Source organism: Neoarius graeffei, chromosome 27, assembly GCF_027579695.1.
Source record: "Neoarius graeffei isolate fNeoGra1 chromosome 27, fNeoGra1.pri, whole genome shotgun sequence".
NCBI lineage: Eukaryota > Metazoa > Chordata > Actinopteri > Siluriformes > Ariidae > Neoarius > Neoarius graeffei.
This window is the reverse complement of record NC_083595.1, coordinates 25,407,065-25,422,766: the sequence shown is the minus strand read 5'-3', so window position 1 is coordinate 25,422,766 and position 15,702 is coordinate 25,407,065. Positions and strand designations below refer to the sequence as shown.

Here is a 15,702-nt window from a genome sequence, read left to right as displayed (position 1 = left end):
CACCAGTTAACCTAACCTGCATGTCTTTGGACTGTGGGGGAAACCGGAACACCCATAGGAAACCCACGCGGACACGGGGAGAACATGCAAACCCTGCACAGAAAGGCCCTCGTCGGCCACGGGGCTCGAACCCGGACCTTCTTGCTGTGAGGCGACAGCGCTAACCACTACACCACCGTGCCGCCCCCGTTAATTGTTCTATTAATTAAAAAAAACTAATAAAATTGGAAGTCTGTGATTTGAATTTAGTAGCTTTCGGTCCAGTAAACAAAAATAATTGGGTGTTAGAGAAAAATTCCTTTTATGACCTAGGCATGAAAAATCTGAAAGTCAGTCTACCTTTAAGTATGAAGCTGGGGTTTTTTCTGGTTTTTTTTTTTTTTTTCATGTTGGTTGTTATTCACTATTTTGCCACGTGATGGTGCTATCGCCGCTTCAACAACAACAACAAAAAAAAAAAACAAGCGAAGAAGAGTCTGATCGATTAATTCAAGATGGCGGCTTCCTTACTGAGGTTCACCCGCGGGGCTTTAGGTAGAACCTTGAACGGTAAGTGATAAATGTATATGACAACTTTGAGTGTTAAACGTTTGCTTTATTGAGCTTATAGGTGTTTGTGTGATTTTTCTCTAACCGGTCTTCACATTGCGTTGTCCACTGTTGATGACCTTTCTCCAAGCGCCAAAGCTAACTGCTCTTAGTAAGGTTGGGCTGAGTGCTAAATTAATTAGTGTTGCCTATCTAAGTGCCCTACAAAGTGTAGGAGGAAATGGCGTCTGTTTTCTATATAGTGCGCAGTATAATTTGAGATTTGACTGTAGGTTAGCACGACAAATTGACAAAAACAGACCTAAAAGGGTTTCAAATGCAGAAAATGTTCACAGATTTACAGAGATAGCAGGTTATTAGTAGCTAGTAAGCGGTGTACTAAAATTTGGAGGCTGTCCGTAAATGAAAAATTGTGTGACGGACACTTTGCAGTGGTAAAAACGGATATCTTTCCAGTGAAGTTTTGCCACGGAGTATAAAATATTGTGGCTTTGAAAAATTTGCACTGATTTGTTCCATTTATTATTGTTTACCTTTTTATATTTATGTAGAAATATTTAATTTCATTATTTTTAAAGGCATCTTTGCTCTACAGCATTTCTGTGCATGTGCTGGCTTTTTTTGTTTGTTAATTATTTATTTAACAAACAAAGAGGTACAATGTCTGTTAGTTCTCAACGATGTAAGGGAACAAAAACAAAAAACGGCAAAACCAAAAAGCCAGAGGAAGTCTATTATGAGTTTTGAGTCATTCAGGGTTTTCAAAGTCCTTACTGCTTTCTTGTTCTTAAAGGATATGGGACATGGATTTTTTTTCTGGGTATAATTATGTATAAAGGACATAAGAAATGCCATCTAAATCACTGCAGGGCGTCAAAAATGTGAAAATCATCACATTATTCAAGTTTTTTTATACATCAGCATAAAACAAGGATTCGTTAATGAGCTAGGTGGTCACGTGACCCGTGACATCACAAAAACTTTCCAAGGAGCCAGCGCTTGGGTATCTAATGTAAACAGGTTACCGAAATGGACACCATCGACAGTGATATTCCCCATGTTTCACAGAGATGTGAAGTTAGACCCTATCAATTCGAACCGATAGCTGGAAATTCACATGAACATGGATCTTGTCTTTATTCTGATGGGTCAGATGATTCTGAGAGTGAGAGTTCATTCAATCCCCATGAAACTGAAAGCGGTCGGCTCGATAACACATCCTGGTAAGTTAAAAACAATTCTGCTCAAAGGCTAATGATCTGTTGAAAGAAGTATTATTTTTGTATCATTCATTGAAAGTTCATCATAGATCTAGCTAAAGTCCGTTGCAAGCTAGTTTTTTTTTTTGCTGATATTTTTCGAGATTGATTGATTGATTGAGATACAACGCTTCCAGGGTCCGAGATGAAAACATGCAAAATGGCGAAACGAGTCAGAATTATGATAATCAATAATTGATACACCAAAATTATAATACTAATCCTTACCTCGGCTTTCAGTCGCTTAGCGAATGCACCTCATGGTGGCCGTAGCACTTCGGGTTTCACTCCGCTGTCTTGTTCCTGAATTGGGACGTTGGGAACGGCTCCATCTTTAAGTAGCCTCTTAAATTTGGCTTGGCAATTAATATCGCTCAGTACCTGGGTATTAATGTTGAAAGAATCCTCAGTGAAATGGTCCGAACACAGTTTGTGGGAAACAGTAGGTGCAAAGTTTTTTCAACAGGTGTTCTGTAAAGTTATCCTACCTCTTGGATTTGTCCTACTAAGCCTACTGCGCATGCGCGAAGCCTACTGCGCATTAGTGATGGGAATTTCGGCTCTTTTTCGGGAGCCGGCTCTTTTGGCTCTTCTTACTATAAGGAGCCGGCTCTTTTGGCTCCCAAACGGCTCCTGACATTTTATTTTTGATTTAATTGCTGCAATTAACTAGTTAATTAATTACATTATATTTTATCAATAGGATGTTTTCCATTTTATTTTTGAGTTTTTGTAGCCATTCTAAAGCTTTGTAAAGTATAGTAGTGTAACAATGTTCTAGCTATAGAAATAAAACTTACTTACCAATTAATAAATTATTTTCTCACAAACATAATGCAAAACTGTGTTGTATTACCAATATAAAATACACAGAAGACATCAACTGTTTATCCTTTATGGCTTTATTTCACACTCGACCTTGAACAAAATGCCACAAAATAAATTATGAAGTATAAATCAGGCCTAAGAAACTATGAAGCAAAGTTGGAAATTATTTTAACAAACACAGAACAATGTGCAACAAAATATATTAAATAAAATATTAGACTCCTCTCCCCTGCGCTCCACAGCTTTAAGCATTACACCAATTTTCGTATTTTCGCAGCTGTGAATGACATCAACCCCCCCAACCAAAAAAAGCAGGCGTACACCATGCTACTTTTTTTCCTTTGAATGGTAATAGACAACACAAAGACGCAATCAGGCAGCAACTTTTTTTGTGAGAGTCTCTCTCTCTGAGGCACCTAAGGACAAAAAACTAATTCGGCTCCCCAACTCGGCTCCCACCGAAGAGCCGGCTCCCGTCGTTCACTTTAAAGAGCCGGCTCTTTGAACCGGATCGTTCGCGACCGACACATCACTACTGCGCATGCGCAGGTGAGCCCACACTTTCCTCAGCTTCGGGTCCTTGGGGAATGCAAAAAAACTTACTCCAGGGCATTTCCCATTGGAATTATTGCAGCCATAAGCAGCACAATACACCATGATGTTCAATGTATGATGTCCAATGTACTTTAAAGACTATAAAAACAATTTTCTTGTCATCCACTTCTCCATTCATCTACCCACTTGTGCTGTGCCCGAAAGTTTTTGTGACGTATGATCACGTGACAGCGGCTCTTCCGGTTGTAGAAAATGCATATCGCAAGTCGAGCAGAAATGCCATATAATCATCACGAATATAACGATTTTGCTGAATTTAATAGATTTTTGTATTTGTTGATGCAATTAATTCATATTTTTAATGGAAAGAAACTGATATAGCGTGCATTTATGTTTCATGTCCCATATCCTTTTAAAATATTCCAACAGGCTGCAATAGTGCTTCAGTTCAACAGAATTTTTTTAAAGCAAGGTTTGGAATTGGACCATTTTGCTTTATGTATATGGAATTTTCCTAAAAGTACATGGATTAAAGTTTTCCGTCGCTATGATGGATTTCCGTCAGCTGGGAGCGCTAAAGGTCAATAATGAGTGATGCAGATCCGAGGAAGAAAAAAAAAGAGGGGGTAGGCCCATAGGTCTGACACCGATGTGATTTAGAACTTCACCAAGCTGCTGTGATTGCCTGTTGTTGAACCCTTTCTTGTGCTGTGTTTGAGTATATGTAAAGGAATAAGTTGTTGTGCTAGATATGCATAAATAAATACAGCCTCCGCTACTGTCTAGTCCCAGGGAGGCTTGGCGTAGGCAGTGAGCCGCGGTGCTCGGCTTGAGTTTCATTTCTATCGGCGGCTCCAGACCGACTTTGCACGCTCATAACTCGGCCAGGGGAGATCCCAGCCTCCCCAAACTTGGCAGCCAGCGACCTCTGCCCTCTCCCCAACGAACCAGCGCTAGGGCGGGCCAGCCCCGTGCCTCGGTGTGAGCCGCGGCGCTCCGCACAAAAGGTCATAAAACAGTGGAAGCCAATAGCCTGGGAAATCCCATGCTGCTTTGCACAATCGTTCTGATCTGAAAAGATAGCATGGAAACTATGGTCTAATGGTGCGTTCATGTGCTATGGGAATTATGGTAAATACCAAACGCCGCCATGGAAAGCACACATGAACGCCCCCTCTTGTGGTATTTTCCACTGGGCAACTCGTAGAAAATTTTGATACACGAGTTGCTGAGATGAGATGAACTTTAACCTTCCAACATGGCGGCGAGCGTGGCATTCAATGTGTTAAGAAAATCTCTACTTGTCATGATCAGGAAATATTCAGCATTATTTACCTTTTGACTTTTGATAACTCATTCCTGCTGCAGCTGATGAACAAGGCAACCTATAATTGTTTTAGCCAAATAACAGGCCTGATTCTGAATCTGGTCCACCATCTTTAAAAGAACAGTCCACCGTAATTCCATAATGAAATATGCTGTTATCTGAATTGAGACGAGCTGCTCCGTACCTCTCCGAGCTTTGCACAACCTCCCAGTCAGTCAGACGCGCTGTCACTCCTGTTAGCAATGTAGCTAGGCTCAGCATGGCCAACGGTATTTTTTTGGGGCTGTAGTTAGATGCGACCAAACTCTTCCGCGTTTTTCCTGTTTACATAGGTTTATATGACCAGTGATACGAAACAAGTTCAGTTACACAAATTGAAACGTAGCGATTTTCTATGCTATGGAAAGTCCGCACTATAATGACAGGCGTACTAACACCTTCTGCGTGCTTCGGCAGCGCATTGATACGGAGCTCAGATATCAATGCGCTGCCGAAGCGTGCAGAAGGTGTTAGTGCACCTGTCATTCTAGTGCGGACTTTCCATAGCATAGAAAATCGCCACGTTTCAATTTGTGTAACTGAACTTGTTTCGTATCACTGGTCATATAAACCTATGTAAACAGGAAAAACGCGGAAGAGTTTGGTCGCATCTAACTACAGCCCCAAAAAATACCATTGGCCATACTGAGCCTAGCTACATTGCTAACAGGAGTGACAGCGCGTCTGACTGACTGGGAGGTCGCGCAAAGCTCGGAGAGGTACGGAGCAGCTCGTCTCAATTCAGAGAAGAGCATATTTCATTATGGAAGTATGGTGGACTGTTCCTTTAATTTGTCAACAACAAAAGCATGTGAACACAACACACTGGTAAATACCACTTCCCAACTGAAAAATATCTTCCCATAGCACATGAACGCAGCATAAAGGCTCGCCTGAGTTAGGGAGCCAATCGGAGAGTGGGGAGGGGTGGAAAGACGGTGACGCGTACTACTCGACAAACGGAAGCTTGTAGTTTATTTGGGACTGTTTACGGATCACATTTAACATGGCGGCAAGCGATACGAACCAAACTTGCGATCAAGCTTTAGACACTCAGTGCGTTTACATGCACATAGAGAGAATCGAATTTCTGCCGTTGCTCGTCTGAAATCGAAGTTTTAAATGGCATGTAAACACCTTAGCTAGGCTGAAATTGAACCGAACTTGATTTCTCGCAATCGAGCTACATGACCTAGATTATGCGATTTTTGCCGAGCTACTTGGTGCATGTAAACCCTATCGAGCTACGTAGTCCAGCTACTTACTTCAGCACTGCCCCTTCCGGGAGTGACGAGACCACAAGCGGGAAACACAACAGCCTCGGTCGGGGGGGGGGAAAAAAAAAAACAGCCTCGGTCGGCATGACACTTCACCTTAGCCGCCCACTTTATTAGGAACACTTCTGTTCGTACATACAAACTACAAACACTCTTCTTAGAGTTTATTTTATTTTTACAAGGGACAGTGCACAAATTAAACATTATCCTTGTGGTAAGGACAGATGTCTACCAGGTTATAGCAGTACATGCTAATTTCCGCCTGTAGTCCCTTTGTTTATACTCTTGAATAGCTCTTCTTCATGACGACAACCGGAAGTGTACCAACACGATAGGGCGTGTAGTGCCACCTGTGGCTCGGGTGCACAATGCACCTCACTCAATAGCTCGATTTCACAGTATGCATGTAGGATTGGATTTCTCTGTCACCCCTGCTGGGACCCTTTGCTTGATTACCGACAGCAGCTCGATTTGGATGTGCATGTAAACGTACTGACTGTTCTGAATAGTTTAGAGCGAAAGTTTGTTTTAAAAAAAAAACAGCGTTTGGCGTTAGTCTTTCGTTGACATGAAGACAGATGCCTTTGCCTTGCTCCCGACAGGGTTTGGTAAAAGTCTCATTTACCAACTAGCCCCCTTAGTGGCTAAGCAGATGGGGTTTAGCCAAACCCCGGTCGTTGCGGTAGTCTCGCCACTGACTGCCTTGGTGGAAGACCAGGTAACGGAGGCAGGCGATCTCGGGATTTCTGCGGCACAGCTTGGTCCAGAGCAGGAAAATGCTATCAAGAGTTGCCTCTTCGTCGCTCTAACTACGTCACCGGGTACAACTGCCATGATTGGCCATGGGCTACGTATATGCCAAATGATAGACACTTGCAACATCCAATAAACGGCCGTTGACAATCGTAAACCACACCTCCCCTACGAGAAATTCAATAGGCAGATTCCAGACCATATTTCACTTGTGATATGGTCTGGTGTTAACCAGACTAGGAAGCCAATACTCCGAAGCTCAAACTTCAGGAAAGTGGCTTCGGTGTCGCAAGTGCACAAGAAGAGTTATTTGAAAGTTAACCTGATGAATTTGCGTGTGCGATTTCATGAAGAACCGGGACAATTGGCATTCGGTGAAAGATTCACACCTATGACTCATTATATTCGCGCGCGCCCTCTCACCCACTGTTGCTTCGTTTTCCCAATTTACACGCGTGTCTGAAGATGGAGTTTTCAGAAATCTCCACTCTGCCCAGTGTTTGCGAAAGTAGCTGTTTTCAGTGACTGAAACCTCCGTATACAGTACCAGTCAAAAGTTTGGAAACACCTTCAAATTCGATGTCTTTTATTTTTACATTTTTTTCCTAAATTGTAAATGAATACTGAAGTCATCCAGACTATGCAGCAACACACAAGGAATCATTTAGTAAACTTTAAAATGTTAATCAAACCAAAATGTTTTAGATTTTAGATTCTTAAAGTAGGCACCTTTTGCTTTGATTACAGCTTTGCACACTCTTGACATTCTCTCAATCAGCTTCATGAGGTAATCACTCAATGTTTTTCCAACAGTCTCGAAGGAGTTCGCAGAGGTGCTGAGCACTCCTTGGCTGCTTTGCCTTCACTCTGTGGTCCAACTCATCCCAAACTTTTTCAGACTGACTGACTGACCTTCATTTCTTAAAGTAATGATGGACTGTCGTTTTTCTTTACTTAGTTGCACTGCAAAAAATGGCCTTTCAAAAATAAGAAATAAAAGATTAAAACAAAGCATATTTGCTTGAATCAGGTGAAAAAAATCTGCCAATGGAATTAGTCAAATTTGACTTGGTAAGGTTTCTTAAAGTAAGATGAAAAATCTAACCTGTTTTTAGATGAAATAATTCCAAAATAAGATTGGGGAACTTGTTATGCGAGATCTGATTAACTCAAAATAATCAAAATAGTTCTTATAACAGGATCGTACTTCTTACATTTAGCCATTCAAGTCATTATTTCATTTTAAGGATATTTCACTTAAATTCATGACAGTCTTAGCAGTAAAAACTGAATTTAAGATAAATATACTAATATTAGGATTGTTAAATTCTACAACTAAGCATTGCTAGCTTAAAAGATTCTCCTTTTGTGACCTGTAATTAGTAAAATACTCTAGATATGAGACCAGAGACTATCTTGAATCAAGTTGACGACACGTGTAGCATTGCAACAAGTTAATTTTTTTTTTTTCCCATTTCAACATTCAAACATTAAAACATCTCTTAAGATTCCACTTCCCCAGGACCTCAGGCACCAAAAAAAAAAGTCTACGCATTTTGACTTGCAGTGCTTACACCACGCCAAAGCAACAGTGCATTTTGGGGGCACTGACTATTCAGGTGTATGAGGGGTTTACAAGATCAGGCACAAAACACCCCCAAACAAACAAAAAACCACTGAACTTAACTCACAGCATTCCAAAAAGACCTCGCTAAAATGCCCTCCACTCACTCATAGCCTTTTTGAAGGCACTTGTCTGGTCTAGAGTATGTACCGTACAGCATCTAGAAGGAGCTCACTCTGAATGACTGAGAAAACAATCGCAGTAAACTTAGGATATGTAAGGTGGAGGTGAATTGTAATGAAAGATTCAAAGATTTCAGTAAAGTTCATTAATTCCCAAAACAAGCATGCTTTTTTTTTTTTTCTTGAAACAAGATGAACCGCATTTGACAAATGTCCAAAATGTACTTACTTGTTTTAAAAAAAACTTGTTTTATTTTCAAAGGTGCTCCAAATAAGACTTTTTCAAGACATTTTGTCTATATAAGATTTTCAAGATGGACTGTCTAAAAACTAGCCTTTCTAGCTAAATGAGGTTTTGCTTGTTGGGCAATTATGTCTTATGATAAGGGTGGCTAGATGTTTTGACTTGAAAATAGACAAACTTCCTAAGATTTTTATTTTTTGCAGTGTGAGTAGTTCTTGGCATAATATGGATTAGAACAGTACTCAAATAGGGCCATTCACTGTATACTAGGGCTGAATGATCTATCGTTTTCGACCGAAAATCGCGATCTCAGACAACACGATTTTGGGATCGTCAAAGCCGTGGTTTTTCTCAGTGCTCCTAAACTACTGACCCATGTTTTGTTTGTCAATAAATTGTCCTCATTTTTTACACTACAGACAAAAAAAATTACGTTCAGGAAAGCCTTGTGGCACTCAGGCTACGTTTACATTAGACCGTATCTGTCTCGTTTTCTTCGCGGATGCACTGTCCGTTTACATTAAACCGCCTGGAAACGCCGGGAAACGGGAATCCGCCAGGGTCCACGTATTCAATCCAGATCGTGTCAGCTCCGGTGCTGTGTAAACATTCAGAATACGCGGATACGCTGTGCTGAGCTCTAGCTGGCGTCTCATTGGACAACGTCACTGTGACATCCACCTTCCTGATTCGCTGGCGTTGGTCATGTGACGCGACTGCTGAAAAACGGCGTGGACTTCCGCCTTGTATCACCTTTCATTAAAGAGTATAAAAGTATGAAAATACTGCAAATACTGCCCATTGTGTAGTTATAATTGTCTTTAGGCTTGCCATCCTTCCACTTGCAAGTAGTAAGTGATATGCGCTGGGATCACACACACAGCGGCTCAGTCCCGAATCGTGGCTTGTGCACTTCACTCGCGCGCTGTGTGAGCTGCGCAGGGCCGGAGTGCGCACCCTCCAGAGGGCACTCGCTGTTCAGGGCGGAGTGATTTGGAGCGCAGGATGCCTGCAGAGCCGAGCGTATCCGTGTATTGGCGTTGCTGTGTGCACGCAAATCGTGTATTGGTGTTGCTGTGTGCACACTAATCGTTTTAAAAACGTTAATCTGATGATCCGCTGATACGGTCTAATGTAAACATGGGCTCAGTGTGAAAGAATTTTGTGAATATCTCCTTCTGTTTTCGTGTAAATCCCCGTTGTTTGGAGGGAGCGCTGTGAGAGAGTGCGCTTTCTCTGTCTGTGTCTGAGCGCGCGGGTGGGGGAGGGGCTGATCGCTCTTTCTCTCACACACAGGAGGGAGGGGCCCTGCAATAGCGACTGCTACAGCCACTGCATCTCTCTTATTTCCCACAGGGGAATTGTTGGCTCTAGTTATAATTTATAATGCTTATGTACATTCTTTTACAAAAGTGCAATATTTTGATGCTTCTGAGCCATTGATCAACCTTTTTTTATATCTGTGTTGTAGATGGGAAAAGTAAAAGAAGCAAAAGTTTACTTAAGAAAGATGGCTCTCTTTTTTTATTATTTTAAGTTATTATAACTTGTTCCTCAGGCACTCAATGTTAATAAACAGGCCTACATTTGAAATCTGTTGACCTCAGTTTTCATTCTTGCATTAGCTTTATGGAATTCATTGTATTAATTAATTTGCACTGAAACTTGATTTAAGGAAAAAAATCGTGGTCGAAATCGCAATATCTGCCAGAAAAATCGCAATTCAATTTTTTCTTAATCGTTCAGCCCTACTGTATACCAACTCTACCTTTTCACAACACAACTGATGGTCTCAAACACATTAAGAGGTCAAGAAATTCATGAAATTAATTCTTGACAAGGCACAGCTGTAAACTGAAAGTCATTCCAGGTGACTACCTCGTAAAGCTGACTGAGAAAATGCCAAGATGTGCAAAGCTGTCATCTAAGCAAAAGGTGCCTACTTTGAAGAATCTAAAATATAAAACATATTCTGGTTTGATTAACACTTTTTTTTTTTTTTTTTGTTTACCAAATAATTCCATAGATATTTCTTCATAAAGTCGATGACTTTAGTATTAATCTACAATTCAGAAAATTTTAAAATAATGAAAAACCACTGAATTAGAGGCGTTTCCAAACTTTTGACTGGTACTGTAGGTGTGAATGAGGGGTGCAACCGAATAAATAAATATGCGTCTTTTTTATCCTGCTACATGTAGGCTATCACTGCGCAAAGCCTCTAATGTTGAAATGGTAGTAATATTTGTTAAGATTTCCAAATTAAAATTAATGTAGGCTAATTTCCACATTAATTGGTAAAATGGCCCAAGGGATGTGATGGGGGGGGATGGCCGTTTTTTAAGGGGGATGATTTGAGATTTTTATTTCAGAAGGGGGATGCCTCCCCCCACATCCCCCCTCACCTCGAGTACTGCGTATAAGGCCATATTTTGCCTGACATAGGCCCTTCGATTTCCATCACTAGGGCGTGTCAAATTACTTTGGGTTTTGCCAGCATGGACACGCTTCTTTTAAATGAAGGCACAGATGTGTCAGACATCGACAAAACGGTAAAGAATAAGTGGAGATGGGCTTGGCGAAATGAAATGGGCGATTAATGGCAAGCTCCTGCTGCTGTGCCAAGGAAAAAGAAACAAAAACAGGCATCAGGTGTTGCCAAACTAGATGCCTTTGGCTTCACTGCGAAGAATCAAAAAAAGTGAACTTTCACTTTACTTTTCTTGTTTCCTGTCTTTATTTCAACAGATTTTCTTATTTTTCTTTCTGTTCCACTCTTTTGAAAGCATGGTTCAAGTTCGACTGCACTTGCACTTTTCTCTGAACCACTGTTGTGCATTACTAAAGTATTGTTGAAATAAATTTGCACTTTGCGCTGAAAACTTGATGTTTCATCATGAATAGCCAGTAATGACAATGGTAAAGTCTTGCCTTAGCTTTAGTCATTGTTAAAATTATGTAAATGTACTACAAGTAGGGGCCGAGGAGATAATGGACAACACGGCGTTTAAAATTTGACGCATCGCTGACGTGGTAGGGGTCAACGACATGGAGCTTTTTTTTTTTTTTCAGTCAGATTTTTTTTTTTGGCTTTAATCCATGAAAGTATTAGAAGCTGAATTGTCATGAATGTTGGTAACCACACCATGAAATACAAAATATAACATTACATCAGAAACATTAATAATGGCATTGTATCTTGTTTCTCTGTTTGTAAAGTTTTGCATATCTGTCCAAAACACACATTTGAATACATACAGTGAAAAAGCAAATGAAAAATAGTTTCTTCTGTTGAACTACAAAACATACAAGTGTATTCATCATTTATCTTGAATTTTTTTAACACATCTTTGACTGGATAGATACGATGTAAAATTTTGAAAGAAATTTCTTCTTTTACCTTGTTATTGATAGTGTTTGTTAACACAACAAGCCTTATTCCACTGTAAATCACCTACAATAGAAGACCAAAAAAACTTTGCCATGGAAGGTGAAGTACAATCTACAGCATTTCTAAGGTGCTTGTTACTATACATACTATTTCTAACATCAATATCCCCAATAAACAAGTTTTTGGAGAGAATGTTACTATTCATTATATCACAATTCTTAAAAAAACTGTAGGGCACATGTGGGCACTGCATCAAAAACAATAGCGTATTCTTTAGGTGTAACTGGTACCCCAATTTTTCCAAGAAACTCTGAATATGATAACATTTTTGTTTAACAACTGCCCAACTAACACAATTCCATTGTCATACCATGAGCGATAAAACAGTGATTTATTTTTGTACAAGATATTTTTATTATTCCAGATAAAGTACCTATGAGGGCTAAAGTTGTGCTTATAAGCCAACAACCAAGATAAAAGGGCTTGTCTGTGAAAATTAGCCAGTTTTAATGGAATTTTATCAACAGAAAAAATTGCATTTCAATATAAAAAAATCAATACCACCAACAGAATTAGATAAATGGGCTGGGAAAGAATTCCTTATATTGTTAGGATTCTTAACAAATTCTATAATCCATTTTATTTTAAAGGAATTATTTCATCTCATCTCATTATCTCTAGCTGCTTTATCCTTCTACAGGGTCGCAGGCAAGCTGGAGCCCATCCCAGCTGACTACGGGCGAAAGGCGGGGTACACCCTGGACAAGTCGCCAGGTCATCACAGGGCTGACACATATGGCACTTTTCCACTATCCTTTTTCAGCTCACTTCAGCCCGACACGGCTCGCGTTTCGACTACCTCAGAGCAGCACGACTCAGCTCGCTTCAGCCCTGCTTAGCACCCAAAACTCGCACGGTTTTGGAGTGGGGCTGAAGCGAGCCAAACTGAGCTGATTGGGGCTAGGGGTGTGAGGAGACACTCCCCTGTGCACTGATTGGTGAGGAGTGTCCTCACATGCCCACACACGCCCTGCGAGCACGCTGGGATCTGTAAACACCGTAAACCCGGAAGAAGAAGAATTACGAGAATTTCTGAAGCCTTATGCGCCTCGCCTCATCTATACGCTCTTGCCAGTATCTGTTGGCATTGTCGGTGACAACAAGCCACAGCACCAAGACCAGCAACACTAACGACTCCATGTCCTCCATGTTTATTGTTTACTATCCGGGTCGTCAGACTACCGCTTAAAAGGTCACTGATGTCACTGTTTGTGCCGCCTAACGACATCACGTGACGTCCACCCACTTTCGCTAACTCCACCCAATGTGTCCACCCACTTCCAGCCAGCACGGTTCAGCGCGGTTGTAGTCGAAATGCAACTCCAACAGCCCCACTCAGCTCGACTCAGCCCAACTCAGCACGGCACGACTCAGCCCAACTCAGCCGCGTTGGTAGTGGAAAAGCGGCAATAGACACAGACAACCATTCACACTCACATTCACACCTACTTAGAGTCACCAGTTAACCTAACCTGCATGTCTTTGGACTGTGGGGGAAACCGGACCACCCGGAGGAAACCCACGGGGACAACAGGCAAACTCCGCACAGAAAGGCCCTCGCCGGCCATGGGGCTTGAACCCGGACCTTCTTGCTGTGAGGCAACAGTGCTAACCACTACACCACCGTGCCACCCAAAGGAATTATTTAAGACGTATTAAAATCCAATACGTCCAGACCGCCTTGTTCTCTATTACCTCTAATAACATCTTTTTCAAGGTAATGTTTTTTTCTCCATATAACATTTTGTCAAACTTGATGATATTTGATGGTATACTGAGTGACAATGAAACATAAACTGATCTAGAGATACCTTCTGTTTTAGATAAAAGAACCCTTCCACATAGAGATGTCTCATTAACCAGGAGTTCAATTTTGCTTTCGTTTTTTCAATAATAGGTTCAAAATTAAGTTTACTGCGTTGTTTAACATCTTTACAAATAACAATGCCTAGACATGTCACACTTTTTCTTTAATTGTTGTCCCACAACAGTTTGTTGGAGGACATGTTTTGATTGGAAACAAAACAGATTTATCCATGTTCCTTTTTTAACCTGAAACATTGCTAAATTCATTGATGCACACTACTGCTTTTGAGACTTGATTCTGATCCCTTAGAAAAAGGGCAGTATCATCAGCCAATTGACAAATTTTGAAAACTCTCTCTACTGCTTTTATACCTAGAAAGGATGATTCCTTAACATGATGCCATTACCTGGGTAACTAACAGAAAAGGAGATACTGGACAACCTTGCCTAATACCATGGTATATGTAAAGTCTATCTGAGGTTCCATGCATTAATTTTACAGAGCTAGAGCATCCATTGTAAAGTGTCTTCATTGCATTTTGGAAGTATTTACCAAACCCAAAAAAGGAAATGGCCTTAAAAATAAAGCCTTATAAAAGTCAATAAATAATATGAAACTATCAGGTATAAGGTTGTTGTAATCGATCATATCCAAAATCAAACGAATGTTATTGCTAATGTTTTTTTTGTATAAAACCAGATTGTTCATCAATTAATTGATCTAATCCTTGTTTTAACCTCTTGGCAAAAAGTGAGGCAAATATTTTAGTCATTATTAAGCAAGCTGATTGGTCGCCAATTATCTATTAGTAATCTATCTTTATTGGGCTTAGGAATTAATGTTATTACCCCTTGCTTTAATGTAGGAGGAAGCTCTCCTTTGTAAAGAGATTCTTTAGACATAGCAAGTAGGAATGGGGCAAGTTTAGATAAAAAGGTCTTGTAAAATTCCCCTGTCAAACAAAAAAAAATGTCAATAGATACATTTCCAGGGGTTGAGGAATATAATCTTTGATAAAACTGAGTTACATTCTGAGAAATTTCTTTGGGTTCATCAGTTATCTTCCCATTAATCTTCATCTTACTTTGTGGCAAGTTCAGCATTTCTCTTTTCTAACCCGAAAAAAAAAATTTTCTCCTTGTTCAAACCACCTATGTCTGGATCTCATGAAGGCACCCCTAGCCTTTTCTTCATAAATACTATCTACCTGGCTCTGAAGCATATTCAGTGTTTTCTGACTACTTAAATTTCCACCACTTTTGATTTTGCAAATCTAAGATGGGTCATTCCACGTCAATTCAACCGGGGCCCGCACACTTGGGTCTCAAATTCTGAAAAAAATCACCAGATGTACCCATGCTACCTAGGAGAAACACTGTAAATTTATTTGAATGTAAGCTGTATTGAGGTATTTCACTCACGTGACCAAGTCATGTGATGCTGCCATTTTGGACGGCACGGCTCGAATCAGTTTGAATGCAAGGAAGGCGACAAACGAAAAACATATAAAAGAAAAAGGAGCGAGATGCAGAAAACACCTTCACTATCCAGCGACGTAGGGCATTTACAGGGCGAGCAGAGGGAGAGGTATTTGCAAAAATTGAGGTTAGCAGGCTTAGAGAACGACGTTTACCTGCTTCCACCAGGATTGTTCACTGACAGCTAAGATTTGTTCACATTTTCATTTACTTTTGGTCCTCAGGATAAACAAAATGTTATTAAATGTCATTGAAATAACTTCTTAGTCTGTTGAGACATGGCCCGTTATAAGTTTTTTCTTTACTTTATTTACTAGTTTACTGAGAGCGCTCCGGGGCCGGCTGGCCGGCTAGCTAGCGCTCCGGGGCGGGCTGGCTCAGTAAACTAG

General features: G+C 40.6%; 1 protein-coding gene across 2 annotated transcripts in view; it reads left to right on the top strand.

Moving 5' to 3' along the window:
- Window positions 1–463: 463 nt before the first annotated feature.
- The window catches only part of ndufs3 (NADH:ubiquinone oxidoreductase core subunit S3), an 81,648-nt gene continuing 66,409 nt past the window's right edge, over window positions 464–15,702 (top strand). For both annotated transcript variants that reach the window (XM_060911779.1, XM_060911778.1), the window contains exon 1: window positions 464–549. In XM_060911779.1, the coding sequence (XP_060767762.1) occupies window positions 495–549 (55 nt within the window). In that variant the 5' untranslated portion in view covers window positions 464–494. The remainder of the gene's footprint in view (window positions 550–15,702) is intronic.